The following is a 23,725-nucleotide window of genomic DNA, read 5'->3' as shown; positions in this document are numbered from 1 at the left end:
CCTTTAACAAAGGATATAAGCTGAATGCATTTAAATAATACATTTAATTTGGATTTGAAATAGGCCAAAGTATGCCCAATCAAGGCTCATTGTAAGCCGGTTGCTAAGAAACAGGGCTGGGAAGTTGGCCACAGCATCCTTAACAACCGATGACTCATCAGCTGTCAATGGGTTTCCCCACTGACAGCTGAATAAAAAAAAAGTGCTTGTTAAAAAATAAAGAAAAAAACAGCAGCCCCCCCCCCCCCCCAGTACATACAGGCCTTTCAGGTCTGGTATGGATTTGGAGGGGAACCCCACACCAAAATAACAAAACGTCATGGGTCCCCCCTTGAATCCATACCAGACCCTCATTCAGGCATGGCAGGTCAGGAAAGGGGGGAGTGAGTAAGTGCCCCCTTCTGAACAATACCAGGCCACATGCCCTCAACATGGAGGGTAGTGGGTGCTTTGGGTTGGGGGGCTCTTGTTCCCGTGTTGATAGGGACAAGGGCCTCATTCCCACAACTGTAGCCAGTGGTTGTGGGGATCTGCGGACAGGGGGTTTATTGGAATCTGAAAGTCCCCATTGACAAGATCCTGCCCCCCTCCACATGAATGAGAAAAGGGTAGGGTACCCATTCGCCAAAAAAAGTGTACCCGAAAGTGTACCCCATCAACCCGAAAAAATAAAAATAAAAACATCACAGGCCCAGCATGCACCAGTCCGTGACGGAGGGGTGGCCCCCCTTTCCTGACCTGCCAGGCAGCATGCCCGGATAAATGTCTGGAATGGATTTTGGAGAGGGGGAACCCATGCCGTTCCCCTCCAGATCCGTACCAGAGCGACTGGGCAGCAATTTTAACCGAGAGTCATTTTAAATGAGATTTGACTTGTGTTTTTTTTCTTAAGAAATTTCATTTTTGCTGCAGCATGTTTTATACACGGTACAGATGTGCCACTTTACAGGCACATTAAGGGGACTCCCCATGCAATATATTTTAAGGAATCTTTCATTTTTATTGTTGTACTTCAAGCATAATTAAAATCCCTGCTCCTGAAAAAACAATCTGTGTTAAAAAAAAATATATTTTCATTTTAACTTTTTAAATATGGTTTTCTTAATTTATTCAATGAGTAAAAATCTGTTATTTACATGATGCTTCTTGGTTTCGCATGAGTCAATAATCTTGGCAAAAGAACATATCCAATATGACCAAACATAATATTTTGCTTCTCCTAAAAAAAAAAAGTCAATTGAATGCAGAGGATGCGTTTATTTAAAACATCTCAAGCAAGAAATTAAACAAGCTCCACTTTTGATAACATACTGAACTCATTAACTAAGGTGATCAATTAAGGTGGGGAAAAATAATTAAAAACTAGAAATGAGTGTAACTGTTATCCCACCTAAAAAATATATTTTTATAAAAGGCTTTTAAACAAATACTTTTTCACTAGCATCAAGAACCAAAACAAAAAAAAAAACAACAATAATAATAATAATTATTATTATTATTATTATTATTATTATTATTATTTCAGTAGTAGTAGTATTTTTTTAGGATCAAAAATTAAAGTCAGATCCATGTTCAAGAAGGACAGGCAACAACCAATTTCTCCAATTTCATGCATAATTCAACCTGCATTTTTATAATACAACCTGCAGTGCCTGACCAAATTTAGTAACTTGAACATAAACATGATGGTGCTCCTTTGCTCTGAGCAATACATCACAATGCCATGTCTCTTACTAGAGTTCCTAAATTTATTCATCTAAACAATTTTGTTTTATATTACAGTGGGATACAAGTGTAATACAACAAATATGACAATGTATACCAAACCCATCCTCAAAGTATCACTAACTGTGCATGTACTGCATGTGGGTATCCCAGGATTCCCAGCACATTGTTACATTACATAACACATAACAATTCCCACAGCTTTGCATATTTGAAGTTACCTGAAAATTCCAAGCAATGGTTGAAGATGTATAGCTAGGAAGCATTAGGCAATCACTTATGAACACTGCTGTACAGCAGATAATGACAGCCCTCTAGCAACTGAGAACAGATAGCCTCAGGGATATTGCAGGGAGCTAGTAGCCTAATGGCTCAGCTACTGAATCATCTAGATTGGAGCAAAATATATTTTATTCCACTGTCAAGCCTCGTACACACGACCGAGGAACTCGACGGGCGAAACACATAATTTTGCTCGTCGAGTTCCTTGTTAGGCTGTCGAGGATCTCGGCGAGCCAAATTTCTCCATTGCCAGAGACATGCTCTCTTTTTGGCTCAACGAGATCCTCGACAGTTTCCTCGTCGAAAAGTGTACACAAGACCGGTTTCCTCAGCAAAAAAAAAAAAAAACAGCAAGTTTCTTGCTGGTTTTTGCCGAGAAACTTGGTCGTGTGTACGAGGCTTCAGTGTCAGTTATTTAACCACATAGTGAGAAAATTGTCAGTTGGTATGGACTGCAGTATTAGAACATACCAGATGAAAGGGATTAGCTCAAACAGTGAAGGAGGTGAGAGGTTGTCTAGAGAGATCTGAAGGTGTTTCCTATTGATATAAAAAGACACAGTACACTTCTTCATGTGAGTGCTTTAGTGATCAGTAAATTAGATGTAATTAGAGTACACAGAGGCAACGGGATATCGTTTATGTCTCTTCATCCTGCTGGGAAGAATCTCCCTGACATTGGTTTCAAGAGAAAAAAAATTAAATATCAAAATTTGCCCTTCAAACCAATGTTGCGGAGCGCAACATTTCTCCATAACTGCCCCAAAATTGTATGTCAAAATCTCTGCAGTTTATGGATAGCAACATATGTGATTGGATACATCTTTCCAATTAGCTATTTACAAATATATATTTAATACACTATGCAAATTGACTTCTTTTGTATGACAGCAACACCCAAAGGAGTACCATTTCAAAATATAACTCCAGATAGCTCTGCAGAATAAAGCTAGTGGAGTAAGGGACAACAAGTGGAACCACAGTACACAGTATGAGAATGTAGACTCTTGAGACACCTAAAAGTTATGAATGCAGAGAATTCAGGTGGAGCTTCTAGCTTTGCATCAGAGCAAAAAATGTAATAACCAACACTGGTACTGTTACACGTTGAACTTAAAGAAGAACTTTTTTCATCTTTACATCTATTAAATCTTCTGCTCTTGTGGTTTTAACTTTGTATAGGAAAATGAATAAAGTTGGAGTGTAGCCTCATATAAGAATAAATGAAAATCAATAAAAACGTACCATCATCCAAATTAATTGTATAAAAAAAAAAAAAAAAAATGTTATCAAGTCTAGCTTCAGCAACTATTCTTTTGCCCCAATCCCTTCTTTTTTGTATAGGAAAACATTTATTTTCTGCCAGTAAATACCTTATACAGCCCACTTCCTGTTTCTTCCTGTTTCTTGTCTAGAAAAAAAGCATAGGCTTATGACATCATGCCCACCTCTCTCTAGCTCTTGCGAGAGTTTGCCAGGGAGGGGGGATGGGTCATAAAAGGGCCAATGAGAGCCACAAGCTGGATATGTGCCTCTGTGTTTCTGTTTAAATCCAAGAAGTGAACAAGCAGCAGCTTCAGCTGCCCACAGTTAAAATGGTTGCAGTCAGACTCAGTGGAGGGAGATTTCTGCAGCATATTTGGCAAGTACAGAATCACAGTATATATATATATAAAATAATATGGAAAGTGGTTGGAGGGAAGCTTCATAATGGCAGAGATGTTTTTATTAGAAACTAGCTGAATACCCGGTGTTGCCCGGTCTTCCTATCTTAACCTTTTGGGGAGGAAAATCATAGTAATATAAATATACCCATCTTTTATATAAGTGTGTAGGTAAGGGTTAATTTAACTGTCATATATTTTTATTTGGCATATAAGTAATATGTGTACCAGGTATTATTGAAATATCTCCAGGCGTACAAAAGTTATGTGGGAACATACATCTCCCATTGATTTGCATGGGACTTTAAAAAAAAAACCTGACCCTCACAAATGGGGGTAGTTAAGGGATAAATTAACTATCCTATAGTTTAAGTGGACATATAAGTAACATGTGACCAAGTGTTATCGAAATATGTACAGCCGTTTGGAAGTTATGAAGTAACATGTATTTCCCATAGAGTTGAATGGGACTTTAAAGAAAAACCCCGACCATGGCAAATGGGGGTGGGTAAGGGTTAAACCACCTATCCTATGTTTGTTGCTGACATATAAGTAACATGTGTGCCAAGTTTCATGTTAATATCTTTAGCCGTTTGGACGTGATGCTGGAACATACCACCATACACACACACGTTGAGTTTTATATAGATAGATTATGTGAGCAGACTGCAGTTCCTCTTTAATTATATATGTTTACTCAAACCATTTTTTTTTATATTGACAAGCTCACTAAGATATTTAAAGACATTTGTACCAAACAAATGATTTTCTCCAAAAACCCATACATTGTGCCCTCAGAGCAAAGAAGGCAAAGTAAGTATGACTATATATTATTAAAACATACATTCTTAAGCAGCATTAAATAAATTGTGTGTAAACTTTTTTCTGTTTCCATAGTGCACATTTATATGTGTATATAAATTGAGATAACCATGCAAAGCAAGCAATGTCGTTTTTTTTTACTTAGTTTTTTACAGTCAACTTTAATTGCAGTATATTTCCTATGTAAGAGAGATTTACTGTATATAGGGTCTCTCTCTCTCTCTCTCTCTTTCTCTCTCTCTCTCTCTCTCTCTCTCTATATATATATATATATATATATATATATATATATATATACATATATATATATATATATATATATATATATATATATATATATATATATATACATATATATATATATATATATATATATATATATATATATATATATATATATATATATATATATATATATATATATATATATATATATATATAAAAAAACTGTGCGCTTTGACTGTTTGACCAGGTTTGTGGACACAGAGGTGCAACTGTGCATGCCCAGTTCCTTTAGCAAATCAGATCTAATGTCTGTGTGGTTGAATAGAATAGACTATGCATTGTCTATTGTTGTGGAACACCCACAATGTCCCTAGTAGCCACCAATTATGTGAATTAGACTTTAGGTCACATGAATGAGCTTGGGAACAAACATTTTTATTCAGAGCAAAGGAAGGCAAAATTAAAGTGATTGTTAACCCAAAAGTATAAATCACTGGCAGCAACTCTATTATAGTTAGGCTTAGCACACTGTATAAGTCTTTTATAAAAAACAAGGTACGTAAATACCTTTTAAGAGATATCTTCAGGATGCTCACATGACTCAAGGCCGCTGTACAGCACCGATACATGGCTACTGCAGGATGAGCCGAGATCTCCCTCTGACGTCAGCCTGGGAGGTCCCATGGATGCTCAGCTCCTCCTGAACTAGCCCTGGAGACCGGCCGTGAGACACGTTAACAGACTAAAGAACGTTCTTAAAAGGTATTTACGTGCCTTGTTTTTATAAAGGACTTATACAGTGTGCTATGCCTGCCTATAATAGAGGGGCTGCCAGTGTCCATTTATTATTTTTTATTTCTACTAATGGTGGCAGTGGGGGGGGGAGACAGAGACACAGACACCTAGCTGAAAGGCAAAGAGGAGGGGGTGAGAGGGACACAGAAGAGCAGAGAGGAGAGCTGGGGAAGATGGAGGGATGTACGCTGACAACCGTGGTCAGGGCTCAGCAGCCTTGATTATTGTGCTCAGTGCAGAGAAGTGGACACAGGATCAGCCAGGTATTTTACGGTTTAGAAAGAGGCAGATTACACAGCACAAGCACTGTGTTGTTTAATCTTCTTAAGCCCTGGTTCACATTGATACTATATGACGTATCAAATCGCATGCCAAATCAGCGGAAATTGCTGGCGATGGCATTGTCGAAATCAGTGCGACGCTGCATTTGCCGTGCCGCACAGATTTCCAAAAGTAGATTCTGTACTACTTTTGGCAATTTCAGGGTGCAATTTCCCTTGAATCTGTGCAGAAACCCACACAGAATTGCTGCCGAAGTCGGGACTGACATGCAGGAATGAAATTGTGCGAGTTTAGCTGGACTCGCACAATTTATTTCTCGCAGTCAGTGTGAACCAGGGCTTAAGGGAACAGGCTATCTCTTTTTTTTCTTTCTTTTTTTTTAGTTTAACAAACACTTTAAGGTGTTTGTGTGTTTTTCTAATGTTCCAAAATCAACCTGCTTTTTAGTTTTATTATTTTACGTTTTGTGAGAAAAAGGAAAAAAAAAAGAAAAAGAAAAACAAAGACAGTACACAAAGAAAAAGAACACTAAATTACATGGAATAAACTACTCCTAATGCACCCCCAAAAACCCTTCTAAATAGAAAAATGTTTTTCCAATCAAATTTTGTCCAAACTGCTGAATGACCAAGTCTCCACTTCTTCAAAATTTTGCTAAATGCAAATATAGCAATTTAGCCGAATTTTTTTTTAATGTAAGTCTATGCCCACATTACTAATGGAGGAGGGTTAGGAGTTCCTGTTTTTATTCCCACGGGGGGTTTTTACTTTTCTGTGGGGAATAGTTAGAACTTTTGGAAAGGTTTTCAATGCTGTCTGTTTTAGTAGCTACCGCCACACCACCAATTTTTTTGTTGTTGTCCCATAAACATATAGTGAAAGCAAACCTCAAAAAGTACAGTCACAGACAAAAATAAAAACCTAAAAAAAATACAACTCTTTCCAGGAAAAAAAACATTTGGCTGTAGTTAGGCTTGAAATGTTTTCTAAAGTCAATCTCACTACTGTAAATATGTTTGCAGACATGATGTGCCCTATACAAGAATGCCAACACATTAGCCAACTATTGGCTATAATCTGTCTTTATGTATCCTAAATGTTCTACATTGTACATTTTACTGGATTAAAATTTTCTTACCTGGGCATGTGATGGAGGTAGACCTCTCCGTATGTAAACACCAAACAAGGCATCCTTCCCTAAGGATATGTTAAATTTTAGGAATTGTGGCTGGACAACATGGAGGTGGGATCTCCAGAACACCCCTGCTGGTACTTCCCGCGTTATACGGCGTCCAATTTCCACTTCCCCAATGTCTATGCTGCTGTTTTTCGTGGGCCCTAAAAATATAATAATTAGTATATATTTATCTGATTCCTGTATTTGTATTGTATGATAAAAGGGATAGTACAATCTACTTGACAGAGATCATCATACATGATTTCTAGAAAGGACGTCCTTGAGGTTTTTTAAAAAGCATTACTTTTACTTTCATCTTGACTTATTACCTCTGAAGAAGAATAGTGAATATTTCTATTCTGATCAAATTGTAGTTAAATTATACTATGTGCTCATGGAAACCAACCTTTACTAAGCAAATCAAAGTTCTCTGGCAGCCAAGCAAAAGCAAGTGCAGCCATTTTATAACATAAAAACACTGCATGAAAGTCTTATGAACCATGCAATCTCCAGCATTCTTACAGCATTTGTAAAAACTTAAATTTATTTACAGATTAATATATATATATATATATATATATATATATATATATATATATATATATATATATATATATATATATATATATATATATATATATATATATATATATATATGTATATATATATATATATATATATATATATATATATATATATATATATATATATATATAGATAGATATATAGATAGATATAGATATATTATTATTATTATTATTTAATTAAAGCTTATTGAGGTAAAAGGTATAAACTTCACGACAAGGAATGTTATTGTTTCCAGAGCAAACATACATGAAGACATACAATATGTGCACTTATTTCAGTTGATTTAAAATATCTACTCCACATATTGTAAAATAGTATAGTATTATAAAGGATATTGTAAAATGCTTCCCCTTAAATTATTAAAACAAAACAATATTCTTGATTAAAAGCTACAGCAGTACAGATTTCAGTCAGGCTGTGTTTATTGGCAAGCGGTCAGGACACTATACAGAGACATATTCAACTACAGACTAAACATCCAAACAATTAAATTAGATGACATTTGTAGCATAATGTTTAGGTTTATGTGAACTGTCACCTTGTAAAACAACTCATTCAAAAATGTTTCCTTTTTTTTTATAAGTGCTCTCATACCCTCTGTTCACAGCTGCATAAGGAGCTCAGAAAGCTAGGGGAGGGGAAACACTAGCACACTGGTCTTTTCAGCGAATGGCTGTGCGGCGGAGAGCACAGCCAGGAAACTGATGCTGTATTCTCATGCATAGTGTGGTCAGTTTAAAACAAATAAACACAGAGACAGTCAGGATCACCAGTTTTTTCAAACAAAGAAAGCAATACAAAGAGAAAGAATTGTTTTTTCATACAAATGCATTGTATAGAATGCACATATTAGGAATATGAAATGTTGGGATAAATTAATGTGATGCGCTATCTCACCCAAAGTCTTCCCAAATTAAAATGAATGAATATATATTTAACTGTAAATATACTATACCACTGTAAATATATATTAAGGCAAATTATTATACTATATGAACACATGCAAATAAATCAAATATGTAAATATAGTGCCACACAATAGGATATAGTAAATAGATAATTCATAAAATGATAGCGCCAGAAACATGAATCATAAAGTGCTTTAGTGCATACAACAGTGATATGTAGTTGATATAAAGTTATTTTGATATATATTTAGTAACTTCCAAAAAAATGTGACAAACAGCTTGCTACGGGGTTCACACTCTGGTGCTCCCTCTGGAAATGGCTGCTCACCTCTTAGCATGTGACCTCACAGCTAAGTTTGGTCAAACACACTTATGAATCACTTTAGGGATTCTAGGCAGGCTGTTTCAAAGCTGCTTACTGATGCTGTCTCCTCACATGGAAAATGGTAAAAAGAAACTCCAGGCTGTCTGTTTCAAAGCTGCTTACTGGTGCTGTCTCCTCACATGGAAAATGGTAAAAAGAAACTCCATGACAGAATATCAATTTGTCAAATTGTGAATGACGGGGGTGTGACCGGATGCAGACGCGGATGCAGGAGTGAGCGTGTGTGTGCTCTCCCCTCTCCTTGCTTCTCCTCTACCCAGGACCTACACCCGGTGTGGAATGACCGGACGCCGCTAGCTGATTGGCCTGGGCAGCAGCTGTGTGCCAGTCGGAACAAGGGCGAGCTGGAGTGGAGGCAGAGATGCACAGGCGAGCAGGTGCCATAGGCGGGTCACTCGCATAAGCCGGGTGCCTGCATCTCAGGAACTCTTGGCACTCTTTACTGATATAACTGGATACTAACATTTATGGGTAATAACACCAGGGTTAGTTGATCTAGGGAATATTGTCACTGTTGTATAATTTCATGAAATATATAAACTAAAATACTTAAATGTGAAAACATACTGCACAGAGAATCATATTTTCACTGTTTGTCCTATTTTGTAGCTTCATAGTCTAATAGGTTTTATATATATTTTTTTTCTATTAAATCATATCTTAAGCTAAAATCTGTGAAGTCAAGAAATACATGATAAGACGATATGGGCTAAAAGGCTGAGTGTGAAGTTCATTTCACAGTGATGGAAATATATACTGCAAACTTTAGTCAAGATCTTACATGAACATAACAGTTGGTTTTCTATTAAACCATGTCCGGCTAGCAGGACAGGAGAGGACTCACAAACTTTTGCTTTCAGCTCTGCTGAGAAACAACTGTTTTTCAAACATTATCATGGACTGCTCAAGAAGACTAGTCCAGTTATCAGTCACAGTTAACTGGAAGGAAATAATTTGTTCTGTAGCAGAAATAGGTAGTAGACATATTGCATGCCAGTAACTATTAAATCCAGTCTGAGATCTAATAATTGAGAAATGAATGAGTTGCTTCTCATCTCTCAGTGAAAGCATTTTCTGAGAACACATTAAAAGTTAACAGAGGTTGCCTTCAGGTGTGCTTCAAAGGCTGTTGGTTAGACCCCTTTCACACTGGGGCGTTTTTCGGGCGTTTTTTAGGCGCTTTGGCGTTTAAAAAAAGCCTGTAAAGCGCCTGAAAGAAGCCTCATCTGCAATCCCAATGTGAAAGCCCAAGTGCTTTCACACTGCCAGCGCCCGAAAAACGCTGGTAAAGCGCTGATAAGACCCCTTTCACACTGAGGCGCTTTTCAGGCGCTTTGGCGTTAAAAAAAGCTTCCTCAATGGGAAGGGGGCTTTAGGAGCGGTGTATTAACCGCTCCTAAAGCGCTGCAAAGAAGCTGCATGCAGGACTTTTTTTGACGCCCTGCCAGCTCAGCGCCTCAGTGTGAAAGCACTCAGGCTTTCACATTGGGATTGCAGATGCAGCTTCTTTCAGGCGCTTTTTTTTAACGCTAAGACCATTTTCACACTGGGGTGTTTTTCAGGCGCTTTAGTGTGAAAGCACTCAAGCTTTCACATTGGGATTGCAGATGCAGCTTCTTTCAGGCGTTTTACAGGCGCTTTTTTTAACGCTAAAGCGCTTGAAAAATGCCCCAGTGTGAAAGGGCCCTTAGTTAAAACAGGAAAACTGGTATAACTTATTTTTTGATCTATCTTGATTTCTTGAATTACAATGTTTGATACATCCTCACATCCTGAGAGAACATTTGATACTTGCCTGTGACACATGATTTCAAAAAATCTGGCATCACAAGCAAATAACAGGACTTCTCTCTTAGGATCTGAATGTTAAAAGGTGTACACAATGTAATCTTTTGGCTGCATGGTATATCATATTTTTATACTGCCCCCTATATACGTTAAAATGCAAATCAATAACTTGGTTTTGAGTGACTGTTAATTAATGTAGTTAATTCAATGCAAGAAGCGTTTTTATTACCTATTTCACTTGCAATATAATTAAAAGCTGGCATCATGAGGATGAATTGAAACAAAATCCCCTAACAGAATCTCAGTATTACCCCCTTTGGTGGGTCATGTTCCTTATTAGAAGGGATACTCCACAGAACAACTTCTATGTAAATGGAGGAACAGTAGTGTGTACTTACATGCAAGCAGTTCAAATATTTTGTAACATGCAGAGATATCCAGACAGGAGGGTAGTAGGAACAGTGTGTGGCTAGGACTATCCCCAGCATGGTCTGACATTAGACATGTGGATTCGTTATCGTTTTAACAAATGAAAACAAACGCGCAGAATCTGACATAAAAAAATGCTTTATTTTCATTTTCGTTGCTACAACAGTTCAATATAGATAGGAGATCCGACATGACGCTGACAACAGCAATCTGTGTCTATCAAATCTGCGGTCGAATGTGCCTAACCTTACCTCTGTTAGTCCAAGATTATTCTACATAGAGAAGAAATGATTTTACATTATAGAGACAGTGTTGGGTTAGACCATTCGACATGAACGGCAAAGATTCGATGAAGCAGCGAAAAACATACAAACGTTAAATCTGTCATTGAAGGCTTATGGTGTCTGTCGAAAGTTCTAAGAAGATTCGACAAGCAGCTAAACTGTACGATGTCGCAATCATACATTTCCGGTCAAATGCTCAGCCCATAGGCTATAGACGAATTTAAATGTTGGTTGACTATTAATAATAATTTATAAATGTAATTATTACTAGTGTCATACAACATTAGAATTCTCCTATAGCTTGTAGGCGGGAACATTCGACCAGAAATGTACGATTGCAGCATCGTACAATTTAGCCGCTCCGTCGAATCTTCTTAGAACATTCGACAGACACCATAAGCCTTCAATGACAGATTCAACCTTAATTAATTTGGATTTTCAGCCCAATTTTTTTTAACAAAACAAAATAAATAAAAACAAATTTTGGGAGTAACTAAATAAATGTATGTTTCGGACGGAAATGAAATTCCAAAACAAAATATTTCAGTGTGCACATGTCTACCTGACATCAGTCATGTTTTCAATTGCAAACCCATCCCTCCTACTACCTGAACCAGTTCTAAGCCCTCCATAGAGTTCTTTACATAGCACTTATGCTTTTTTTGTTCCATGATAAGGTTATCCATCCTTTGCTTTTGTAACCCCCATTTGGCTGTGAGCAAATTTGATACTTAACTTTAGCACCTGGCTATTACAACATGCCTGCTTATAGTGAATATGTCAGCCTTTGCTTGGCATATTTGCAAATTTGTTATGTGAATGTGTAAAAGTTAAACAATAATTGTAAAGGCAATTATCTACTGTATGTGCAACATTCACTAAAGTCAATGTCAGGTTCGCAACATAGCATTTTGTTTAATCCCATTCAAACATTTAGATGTTGTCTGAACTAGTTTTTGCACTTTATAGAAGGGTTAGCACTAGATGCAGATAGCTAGCTCTGGATAAGATTCCATTCAGGCCCCTACCCTTTAGTACACTCATGTTTCCTCTCACAAGAATACCATGCTTATAGCATATAAGTGCATGGACTGAGAAAAAGAGGGTATACCCAGGAAAGCTTGTACTGAAAATGTATTGCCAGTGCACTTAAAAAAAAAAAGGTTCCCGGACAGTACTCAACTTTCGCAAGACATTTAGATACTGGTATGTTAATTTGTATTTGACTATATTTATTTTTTGCCACCAGTGTTTGTTCCATGTGGGTTTAAATAATAATTTACCTGGAGGAATCATGCATTATAATCACCTGTACATGCACTCCAGGGCCAGTTTGTGAGAAGTTAATTAACCGATCAGTATGTGTGAGTGTGTGGCTGTATGATTATAGTAGGGACTTTAACACTGTATGCTCCTCTATAAATGTTGTTTTGTAAGGCACTGAGGACAGTTTCTGTGCTACATAAATAATATGTGTATCCACCTGTATTTCTACATAAACAACAAAGAAAGGGATTGATTTTACATCCTTAAATACAATTTACTATTAGAACTGTTCACAATATACATATTTACAGATAACATGCATGAAAACATGATAGTAATAAAATGACTAGACACAATGTTCCCAATCCCATAGAGCTTACAATCCAATTACAAATGTGTTGAGGCAAAATGAGCAGCAGGGGAAGAGTTAACCGCTTGTCTATGATTGGTTCTCTCATAGTCATTCTATAAAACATGTTATAACGCAGCATGAAATGGAAATGTGTACTCTACTTAAGAAACAACAGTAGCAAACGCAATAAAGGAAAACAATGGGGAATTTCATTTGCATTATAACAATTCTAAGAATGATTCAAATCCAATAATTAAAATGGAAATTTCATGTTAATTTTCATAGGTGCTCTGTTTACTCCTAACATACAGTAATGTGTTATTGGCATGGTTTCTATTTATTGTGCTTTGTGAGGAGATGATTGATTAGATAGGACATTTTGTAAAGAAAATTTGACTGACAAATACTATTTTTAATGCTTATCTGATGTGGCGCAGAGAAAAAAAAACACATTTTAGTTACGGACAACACATACAGCAAAGAAACACTGTAGAAAGGACTGTAGTAAATTCCTATTATTAAGATTATCTTTTAGGTCATGCAAGGCTTTAGTGTGAAAAGAACACACAAAGTATATGTAAATCTGTTTTTAAGTAAGTTTATGAACATGCCCGAGTTAACCACTTGCCTACTGGGCATCTTTACCCCCTTCCTGTTCAGGCAAATTTTCAGCTTTTAGCGATCTCACATTTTGACTGACAATTGTGCAATCATGCAATACTGTACCCTTATAAAATTGTTATCACTTTTTGTTCACACAAATAGAGCTTTATTTTGGTGGTAATTAATCACCACTGTTTTTTTTTCTCCTGCACTCATAAGGCCACACTGATGAGGCTGCTCTTATAGGGGGCACTGATGGGCACTGGTAGGCAGAACTGATAGGTGGCACTGATGAGGATGCACTGGTGTGCACTAATTGGCAGCACTGGGAGGCACTGTTGGGACTGCACTGATAATCAGCACAATGTCCCTTTAACACAATCCGGTTATTGGCTCTTCTTCTTCTCTCCTCATGCTGTTGTATTTACATCTGTGATAAACTGTCATTGGACACAGCTGATCATGTAGTAAAGGGCCACTGTGATACCCCGATCACAGAGCATGCCACCTGCATGCCACAGGGGGCACACGGGCAGCACAATCAAGCAAAGAAAGCTCATGCTGTAGCTGTCTTTTGGTTATATCGTGGGAAGAAAGTGGTTAAGCAAAAAAAAAAACTTGTGACTTTATTGCAAAGTTCCTTACCCAGAGATCCTGCCAAGAATCACACACGACAGACTGATAACTCAGCTGTTAATTGCAAGCTAGAAGCTTTGGGTTGTCAGCCTGCAACATGAAGTAGTGTCAATGGCAGGATCTTTAATTAACCTCTTGCTGGCCAGCTGCCGTTGTTATACGTGGCAGATTGGCTCTCCTGCGTGAATCACCGTAGCTGCACATCGGCTCACGTAGTTGCAGGTGGCATGCTCTCTCTGCATGCTGTGGGAGCGTGCCTGTGGGTCGGGCAGACTCGATGTTCCTTGGTGACCCGAGATTGCCTAGTACAGAGGCAGAATGGGGATCTGCCAGTGTAAACAAGTGGATCCCCATTCTGACAGGGAACATGTCAGATCTTCTGTTCCCAGAACAGTGATCTGTATCATGTCCCAGTGATTCCATCAGTTAGAACACTCCTAGGGAACACACTTAACCCCTTGATCGCCCCCTAGTGTTAACCCCTTCTCTGCCAGTGTCATTTTTACATTGATCAGTAGACTTTTATAACACCGATCAATGTAATAATGTCACTGATCCCCAAAAAGTGTCATTTGGGATCAGATTTGTCTGCTGCAATGTCGCAGCCCTGCTAAAAATTGCAGATCACTGCCATTACTGGTAAAAACAATAAATAAAAATAAAAGTCCCTAAATCTATCCCATAGTTTGTAGACACAATAATTATTGTGCAAACCAATCAATATGCCTATTATAATGTTATATATTGGCCTAAACTGATGAATTAATGTTTTTTTTCTTTCTTTTGGCTATGTATTATAGCAAGAAGTAAAAACAATATTTTTTTTCCAAATTGTTGCTCTTTGGTTTTTTTATAGCGCAACAAATAGAAACCATGAGCAAATACCACCAAAAGAAAGCTCTATTTGTGTAAAAAAAAAACGGACATCAATTTTGTTTGGGAACAGTGTCGCACAACCGCACAATTGTCTATAACACGGTCGTGAAGTGGTTACTTTTTTTTATCAAAGTTGTAACCTAATATTCACACAATGACACAGAGGCTTTACCTACGCTCACCAAGGCTTTGAATCTTGAATTAATACTAATACAAAATATGTGTGGATTTTTTTTTTATATATATATATAATTTACCCGCACATAGTGTGAACTGGTTAGGTGCCCAAGAGAGCCCTAAAACTAGTCCTCCGGGAAAGAACGACCACCAAAATGTCCCCCATAAGAGAGCAGTAAGATGGCACATAAATCGGTGCTTTTGGGGGGGGGCACATGTTTTAATTTTTTCTTAAGCAATAGGCAGTCGTAATACTTTGTTCAAATTCACAGCAGTCTATAATAACAAAAGCCCAGAAAACTAAAATAGCTTTTGACGACCCTCATGCAGTCTGCCAACATGAGTTTTTATGGCTGTTTATGTCATTGAGGAAAATACTGTTCTCACTTTCTGACATCAAAGATAGACAAATATTAACAATCAAGACATAGAAACTGAACATAAGTTCTAACCATTTTCCAATCTATCCAACCTAACATGTCAATGTCTAAAGTTTTGTGTATTTATTTGAGTATATTTAATGCACACCTATATATAAGATGAAAAAAAATGACTCAGTAAGAAATTATACTGTAGTTGCAAGCATTCTTAGTATCTTTCCCCTCAGTGACATACTAAAATGGAGCAACACCTAAAAAATTAAACCATTTGAAAAGTTTTTTTGGCAGAAGGAACATGAAGTCTCTTCTAAAGCGTACACTACTTGTGGCTCATGTCAGTGTACACTCTGTATCATTTCCAGGAAACTCTGAGATATATAAGTCAGGTGTCAGAGACAATATAATTCTTGCATGATTGTGCCGGCGTGCAGTGACGTCACCGCGTTCGATGTGAAGGAAGAAGGGCTCCTATTGTGCCGGCCGGCATTTTTTTACATTCTTTTATGTAATCTATGTTTGTAAGTACAACTATTTTAAAAAAAATAAACGGTTAAAAACGGTATTATGCTATGGTCTGTTTTCTGTTATCTATGAACCATGGACCACATTTGTGAAGGAGATAGCGATCCCACGTTTGGACGATTCATTCCTGGGGCATCTGGATCCTGTGTTTTAACCCACGGACAAAGACCATACCTTTTTAATGCTGTTTATACCTGTCACTCTGGTAAGAGGCTTTCCATGTGGTGGCGGTTCTCACGGATGTTATAACGTTCACTGTGGTGCTGTTTGTCTCGGATGTTGACACCAACGAGATTTATCATCTATTGGGACCTATTTCACATGATTGATTTATATGTTTGGTTATTTTATGTTTGTTACTTATCCACCACAACAGACTTTCCTTCTGCTTTTACTCTGTACCTAATTAAATTGTAGGGTATTGACAAAAAAAGTTAAAGCTAATTCAATAATTTGACAAAAGCTAAACAAAAAACATGTAGCTATATGAGTGTGAAACAGAAATACTATGTTGCTATATTTTACAACTCGGGAAATGTGGCAAAGGCATCAGCACTGTGAGTAAGTGTTTGAACTGCTAGAGCATAGTTTGGATTCACTTCAGCAAAGCAGGTAGCTATATCCAATTAGCTAGGTTGGGGAGGCATATTGTGAGACTGGATGCTTTCCCAACATTCTGTGGACATTCCAACATTACTAATGTGTGAATATGCCTTAATTGCGCCATAACTATGCTGGAGATCGCTATACACTGAATTTCTTTGGATAAGAATGCAGCATCCTCCAGTGATCTATCCCCATCCCTCACATTAACACTTACTTTGGTAGGACCTTGTAAGAAAAGTATTTAAGTGGCTGCTAATGTTTTCCCCAACCATTTTTAACTCAGGATGTGATTTGGTTTTACATTATCCCTTTCCAAACAGCCTATTTTTACACAAAATCACTTTCAAAAACTCCATCCAAATAACATTAGTAAATGTTGGTATTTCCCAGCATCTGTTATGTTGGTCCAACAGGACAGTCTGTTTCTGTTGGATATGTTCTCTTAATGGCCTATTTAAAGAGCTGCGGGCAGAGGTACAGATTAGTGGTATAGTACAGCAGATGCTTTTAGGAAGGGTAAAAAGTAATTTACTTACATACATGCTGAGATCAATTATAAATGAAACAATCTTAGAAGGTTACAGAGCAGAGTTTAAGGATTGAAGATTGAATACAGATATTGTGAAGTTTACTGCAACACAGCATCAGTTAATTACCTGTGCTTTAGCAAGCAGGCATTTACACTGACAGAACATTTCCAGGTTCAGCCAAAGAAAGAAATATGTGACCGTGGTGTAAATATTTGCAAATATTTTCTGAAAAAAATGTATTGACCTGTAGAGATCTCCTGGCAAAATCAACAACCAGAATAATTTGTTGTTGGCACTTTAATCCCCTTGGGAAGATAAAGAAAGGGAACTATATGAATTCCATTATAAAATAACATTGTACTACTCTTATGCCGCGTACACACAACCATTTTTTATGGTCTAGAAAAAAAAAACATTTTTTTTTCAACCCGATTCTTGTTCAGCCTGCCTCGCATACACGCGATCGTGAAAAAAAAAATGTTCGAGCAAAGCGCGGTGACGTACAACACGTACGACGGCACTATAAAGGGGAAGTTCCATTCGGATGGTGCCACCCTTGGGGCTGCTTTTGCTGATTTTGTGTTAGTAAAAGTTTGGTGAGAGACGATTAGCGCTTTTCAGTCTTCGTGCTTTTCAGTCTGTTAGGCCTCACATACACGACCAAGGAACTTGTCGGAAAAGACACATCGCTTTCCTCGACTAATTCCTTGTTAGGCTTGTCGAGGAACTCGACAAGCTTGCTTTGCATACACACGGTCAAGATAAAATCTCCTCGTTCTCAAACGCGGTGACGTACAACACATACAATGGCAGGGGAAGTTCGATTCCACCGGCAAAACCCTTGGGGCTGTTTTTGCTAATCTCATGTTACTGTGTGTTAAGTAAAAGTTTGGTAGGAAACGATTTGCATTTTTTTCAGTCTGTTACAGCGTGAAAAATGTGTTATCTCCATTACAAATGCTACTTTTACTCCCGTCTCATACTTTATTCTGAGCATGCGCGGGTTTCTTAGCATACACACGCTCAAGTTTCTCGTCGAAAACCAGCCAGACGAGGAACACGACGAGGAAATTGAGACTCCCGTCGACGTGAAAAACGACAACGTGAAAAATGACGTGAAAATTTAGAGCATGTTCTAAATTTTTAATGCCCATTTTTCACGTTGCGAAAAATGCTCTGGAGCCCACACACGATAGTTTTTAATGACATTAAAACAAAAAAATTCTTGTCATGAAAAACGGTTGTGTGTACGCGGCATTAGTGATCAGGATTCTTTTATACATTATAGTTGCTTATAACAGTGATTTCATTGCTATAAGCAAGCATTTTACTGGATGAAATTGATTCATTCAGTTTGTTTTGTGTTGTAGTTAGCTTTGATTGGTTGCAGCTAATCACATAGTACAGAAGGGCTATGATTTCCACCATCTGCACCATGTGATCTCTCACAGCTAGCAACGCAATTGTACACAATGGTTGTTATGAATGGGAGCCATTTAATGTTTACAATTGTCATGTGATCTGCTATGAGTGGTCACAGCGATCACATGGTACTAATAGCAAGCCAGAACACTGATCAATCATCGGATGTGTCTGATGAACACATCTGGTGACAGATTGCGTGGGGCATCGTGTGAGGCACGATCCGAGAGGACATCCTATGATGGCCACCCAGATCAATAAAAGTTCTGCCTGGCGATCATTTTGCTAAAGACTGGGCAGTAACTGGTTAAACCTCTGGACTGTAGAGATCACTCTTTATCGACACTTCTCTGGGGCAGTAGTAGCTTCATGAACCTGTAGTAGAAGTATGGCATTTTTTCAAGTATTTTTGAGTTTTAAGTAGCCATCTTTATCTAGGGCAGAGTTGATACATATGTGTCCTGATTTTCTCTGCAGCAACATATTACTGCCATAATGATCTACTGCTTCATGATGACAAATTGTATCATGAGTGTATGGGACTTTCCTGCCACCAAATATAAAATATAAAAAACAAATAATATATCAAATCAATTTATCAATCAATTACATCTTTATTACAAAACATAAAACCATATAAAAGATAGGGTTTAAATGTTACTTTTGAACTGTGCTATAATTTAACTATTTTGTTTTGACATGTGCCAATGTCCTGCTAATGTCCTGCTTTCCTATTGATGGCCTATTTACCCCCTGCTAGTTTTCCCCTTATGCCGCATACACACGACCATTTTTCATGACGAGAAAAATGCAATTTTTTAAATTGGTCATTAAAAACCACCGTGTGTAGGCTCCAGAGCAGTTTTAGCGTCGTGAAAAATGGCCATTAAAAATTTAGAACATGCTCTAATTTTTCTCGTCCTTTTCCACATCGTCGTTTTTCACATCACGAAAATCGGTTGTGTAGGTTTTAACGACAGGAAAAAATGTGCATGCTCAGAAGCAAGTTATGAGAGGGGAGCACTCGTTCTGGTAAAACTAGCATTTGTAATGGAGATAGCACATTCGTCACACTGTAACAGACTGAAAAGCATTAAGACTGAAAAGCGCGAATCGTCTCTCACCAAACTTTAACTTCCCCTTTATAGTGCAGACGTACGCGTTGTACGTCACCATACTTTGCTCGAGCATTTTTTTTTTCACGATCGTGTGCAAGGCAGACTTGACAAGAATCACGTCGAGAAAAACTTTGTTTTTTCCATGACATTAAAAACGGTTGTGTGTACGCGGCATAACTCTTGTTAAAATATAGTCACTCATGCCCATTGACCAGATAAGCATAATAGGCACTCACAATTTCCATACAGTAAATCAAAAAAAATGCTGTTATAGAGCATGTAGAGTTAATTGTGGTTCCATAGCTAGTGTTTACACAGTAAATGGACATTTAAGGGGCAGCTCTCCCATTTTCTTTTTCCATATATAAATGGTAAAACATGCACTACCTCTACTAATAAATAGTGCAGCATTTGGTAATGCTTGCTTTTAACAGATACAGAGGCTAATTTACAAAAAAAAAATAAGAATGTTCACACAATAAATTGTGTGAAGATTTACCTAAATTATTCAGTCATGTAGAAATACAAAGTTCCCGTTTACTTAATTAATCTGCACATGATGTGTGAATATTTACTTTATTTATCAAAATTCATTCTGTGAATATTCTCAAATCCTTTAGTACATCAGCCTCATAGTGTCTCAGTTTGCCGGATGGACATGACCCTGAAGAAGGTAAATCCCATGAAAGTGTGTCCGAAAAAATATACTGTAGTTAATATGAAAAAAAGCATTTCTTAATAGCAAAACATTCAACACTATGCTATGTACTGGTATCAGTATAGCTGTTTTCTGCTTTAATAGAGGGTACAGCTTTACAGTAAAGTAACTCATATAAACATAGAACAAGGTATATGTCCCTGGGGCAAAATGTGGAGAGTTAATATTGTAAAGGTGATTTTTCCTTGGCTTAGTGAATGTGGTAAAGGTTTACTTTGAAAAGAATATCTGGTTGCAAGCAAGTAAAATTAAAGTAAAAAAAAAAAAAAAACTTCTGTAACAGCTCCCAGGAATAAATAGTAAAAGCGTGCCATATTAAAAGCCTGAAAACTGTTTAGTAATCCAGCAAACAAACAGATATGTCCATCCAAAACACACTAAAGCCGCGTACACACGATCGGATATCTGATGGAATCTAATCCGATGGATTTTTTCGTCGGATATCCGATGAAGCTGACTTTCATCAGTCTTGCCTACACACCATCAGTCAAATATTTGACCGTGCCAAAACGCGGTGAAGTAAAACACTACTATGTGCTGAGAAAAATTATGTTCAATACTTCCGAGCATGCGTCAACTTGATTCTGAGCATGTGTTGATTTTTGTCCGATGGACTTCCACACAGACGATTGTTTTTTTCTATAGTTTTTTTTATCCATAGGAAAAATTTAAAACATGTTCTATTTTTTTTTCACCGATGGGAAAAAGACAGATGGGGCCCACACACGATCGGTTTGTCCGATGAACAGGGCTTTATGCTTTTCATTCTGTAAGGATCCTAGTAATAGGGATGAATTAAACAGTTTTGGAGCTTTTGGTGAGCAGTGGGGAACTCTCTTCTTCTTTGAAGCTGTTATAGAGACAGCTCTAGTGGCTGACAACTACAGGGAACCTGCTTGCTGATGGTAGCCCAGGGTTAAGAGCCTACAATGTAATATTTATCTTTTGTTGACTATGATTTTTGCTTGCATATGATTGGATGACCAAAGTAATCAAAGATTTACCTTATTCACATAGCAAAGTGAATTTTAACTTTAGTAAATTAATCCCATAATCTCCTAAATATTAGTGCTTTTCATATCCAGTGTTACATAATATGTAATGCAGAAAACCTTTTGCTTTTCTTCGTTTTTGTTTGGCACCTTTTTATATGTGCTGCTTGTGATAAACAGCTGTGCTTTGTATTCATACCTGGTTTAACATGTATTCACAAATATTCAGAATCTGTGGATCTAACAGATGGTCATGCCCGTATGATAATAAAACAGAGATTAGAGCCAAAGTGGACTGAAGAGGACATAGTGCTGCAAGAACTAGTTATTCTTGAACAAGCAATAGAATGCACAGGAAACAATGACAAGGTTGATGAGGACATCATGAATAATGTAGATGATGGCTTTTGTTCAGCACTATAGCACAGAGATTACACTGATACCAGAAATGACAACAGATGCCATTAGATGGTACAATTTGTCCTGTTTCCATTAGTATAAATATAAACTGCACTATATACATGACGTTTACATGTTGATTGCAACAGACAAGAAAAATTATGAAGCAACACAATACAATGCTGTAATATAATGTAAATTATATAACGTTTAATATATACAATATGTTTGTTAGGAAAAGATCATAGTGACGTTTCTGCACATAGCATTGTCATTGTGCTATATGCTGGGTGTTCAGTGTGCTCCTGTACCTTTAACCTCACTGGCGGTATGATTCTTTCAGAAAAAAGATGCTGAAAGCGGTACCATTATTTGCAAGGAAATTTGGCGTTTTATATTGTAGGCCTGTAATTCTTAGAAATAACTCACTTAAATCTGACCGAACAAGATTCTAATAGGCATCCCAGGTATGACATTTTTTTTAAAACAAAATTATAAATTATAATATAATAAATAATTATAAATAATAATAACAAGTAATAATATAATTATAATAAAAAATATTCAATAATGTAATCAAATCAAAATCACTGAAATGTGCTCAGTTGCAGAATTGTTGCTGTCATTACTTTTATTTTTTTATGACGAATTTCCCCACAAATCGCTATCGCACAATTCTGCAAGTGATTATAATTTATTATCGCTGTTTTTTAGCTGCTCTAAAACTATTTTTGACATAAAGGGACACTTTTGGTTGCTATGGACAATCTACAGTTTGCAGGCAGAAAGAAAAGTTTTTATTATATAAAAGTGCATGTAGGACACTGGGCAGACCACTAGGGACAGGGGGTGTGTATTTTTTACATACAGTACTGTAATCTATGAGATTACAGTATACTGTATGTAATGTGTTTATTTAAGTTTTTGAATTTGGCGCCGTTCTCCGCTCCCGTGCATCGTAACGTCGCAGGGAACGGAGATCGGCGGCACAGGAGGACGCTGTGTGAATTCAGCGAGGTCCCGCTCGCTCACACAGCGCGGTGGCATCGCTGGATCCAGGGACAAGGTAAGTAAACAGTGCCTGTGGATCCAGCGAGGCGAGCCCGAGTCTGACTCGGGGGTTACCGCTCGCAGCATGAAAATCTAACCCCGAGTCAGACTCGGGAATACCGCCAGGCAGGTTAAGGAGGGGTGGGCTCCTTCCAGGCTCACCTGCCCTCTGTCTATCCATTAAAATACATGTGCTCTCATTGTGGAGACTCTCAGAAGTTAGTTAGGGACTACAGAAAACAGGGTGCCTTGATGGGGCATGTAGCTTACACGTGTACAGTGGAACCTCAGTTTAAGAGTAACTTGGTTTGAGAGCGTTTTGATTTGCGAGCAACTTTTTTTTTTTAATTCTGACTCGGTTTGCAAGTGTTGACTCGCAAGACAAGCAGAATTCAAGCTAAATAGGCCTGCAGTACCTCATTTGGCCTGAAGTACAGGGGCGCAGGACCCGAGCAGAGCTAAAAATAGGCCTGCAGTACCTCATTTGGTCTGAGGTAGGGGGGCGCAGTAGCCGAGCCTAAGTGTCCTCGGGTCTTTTCGACCGCTTAAGTCACTCTCTGGCGCCCCCCACCTCTGGCCGCTTTCGGTATTGCATCCCATTGAAGTCAATGCGGAACAAATAATTTTCATTTTTATTGACTTCAATGGGAAAACTCGCTGATATGCGAATACTTTGGATTACGAGCATACTCCTGGAACGGATTTTTCTTGTAATCCGAGGTTC

At 37.6% G+C, this 23,725-nt stretch overlaps 1 protein-coding gene across 1 annotated transcript in view; it reads right to left on the bottom strand.

The window, feature by feature from the left end:
• Positions 1-23,725, bottom strand: part of TENM2 (teneurin transmembrane protein 2) — a 1,404,789-nt gene that overhangs the window by 382,983 nt on the left and 998,081 nt on the right. Inside the window, exon 7 of the mRNA XM_040344668.1 lies at positions 6,934-7,133. Coding sequence (XP_040200602.1) covers positions 6,934-7,133 — 200 coding nt within the window. The remainder of the gene's footprint in view (positions 1-6,933; positions 7,134-23,725) is intronic.

Source organism: Rana temporaria, chromosome 3, assembly GCF_905171775.1.
Source record: "Rana temporaria chromosome 3, aRanTem1.1, whole genome shotgun sequence".
Taxonomy (NCBI): domain Eukaryota; kingdom Metazoa; phylum Chordata; class Amphibia; order Anura; family Ranidae; genus Rana; species Rana temporaria.
The sequence above is the reverse complement of the archived record's forward strand: the minus strand, read 5'-3'. Positions and strand labels throughout refer to the sequence as shown.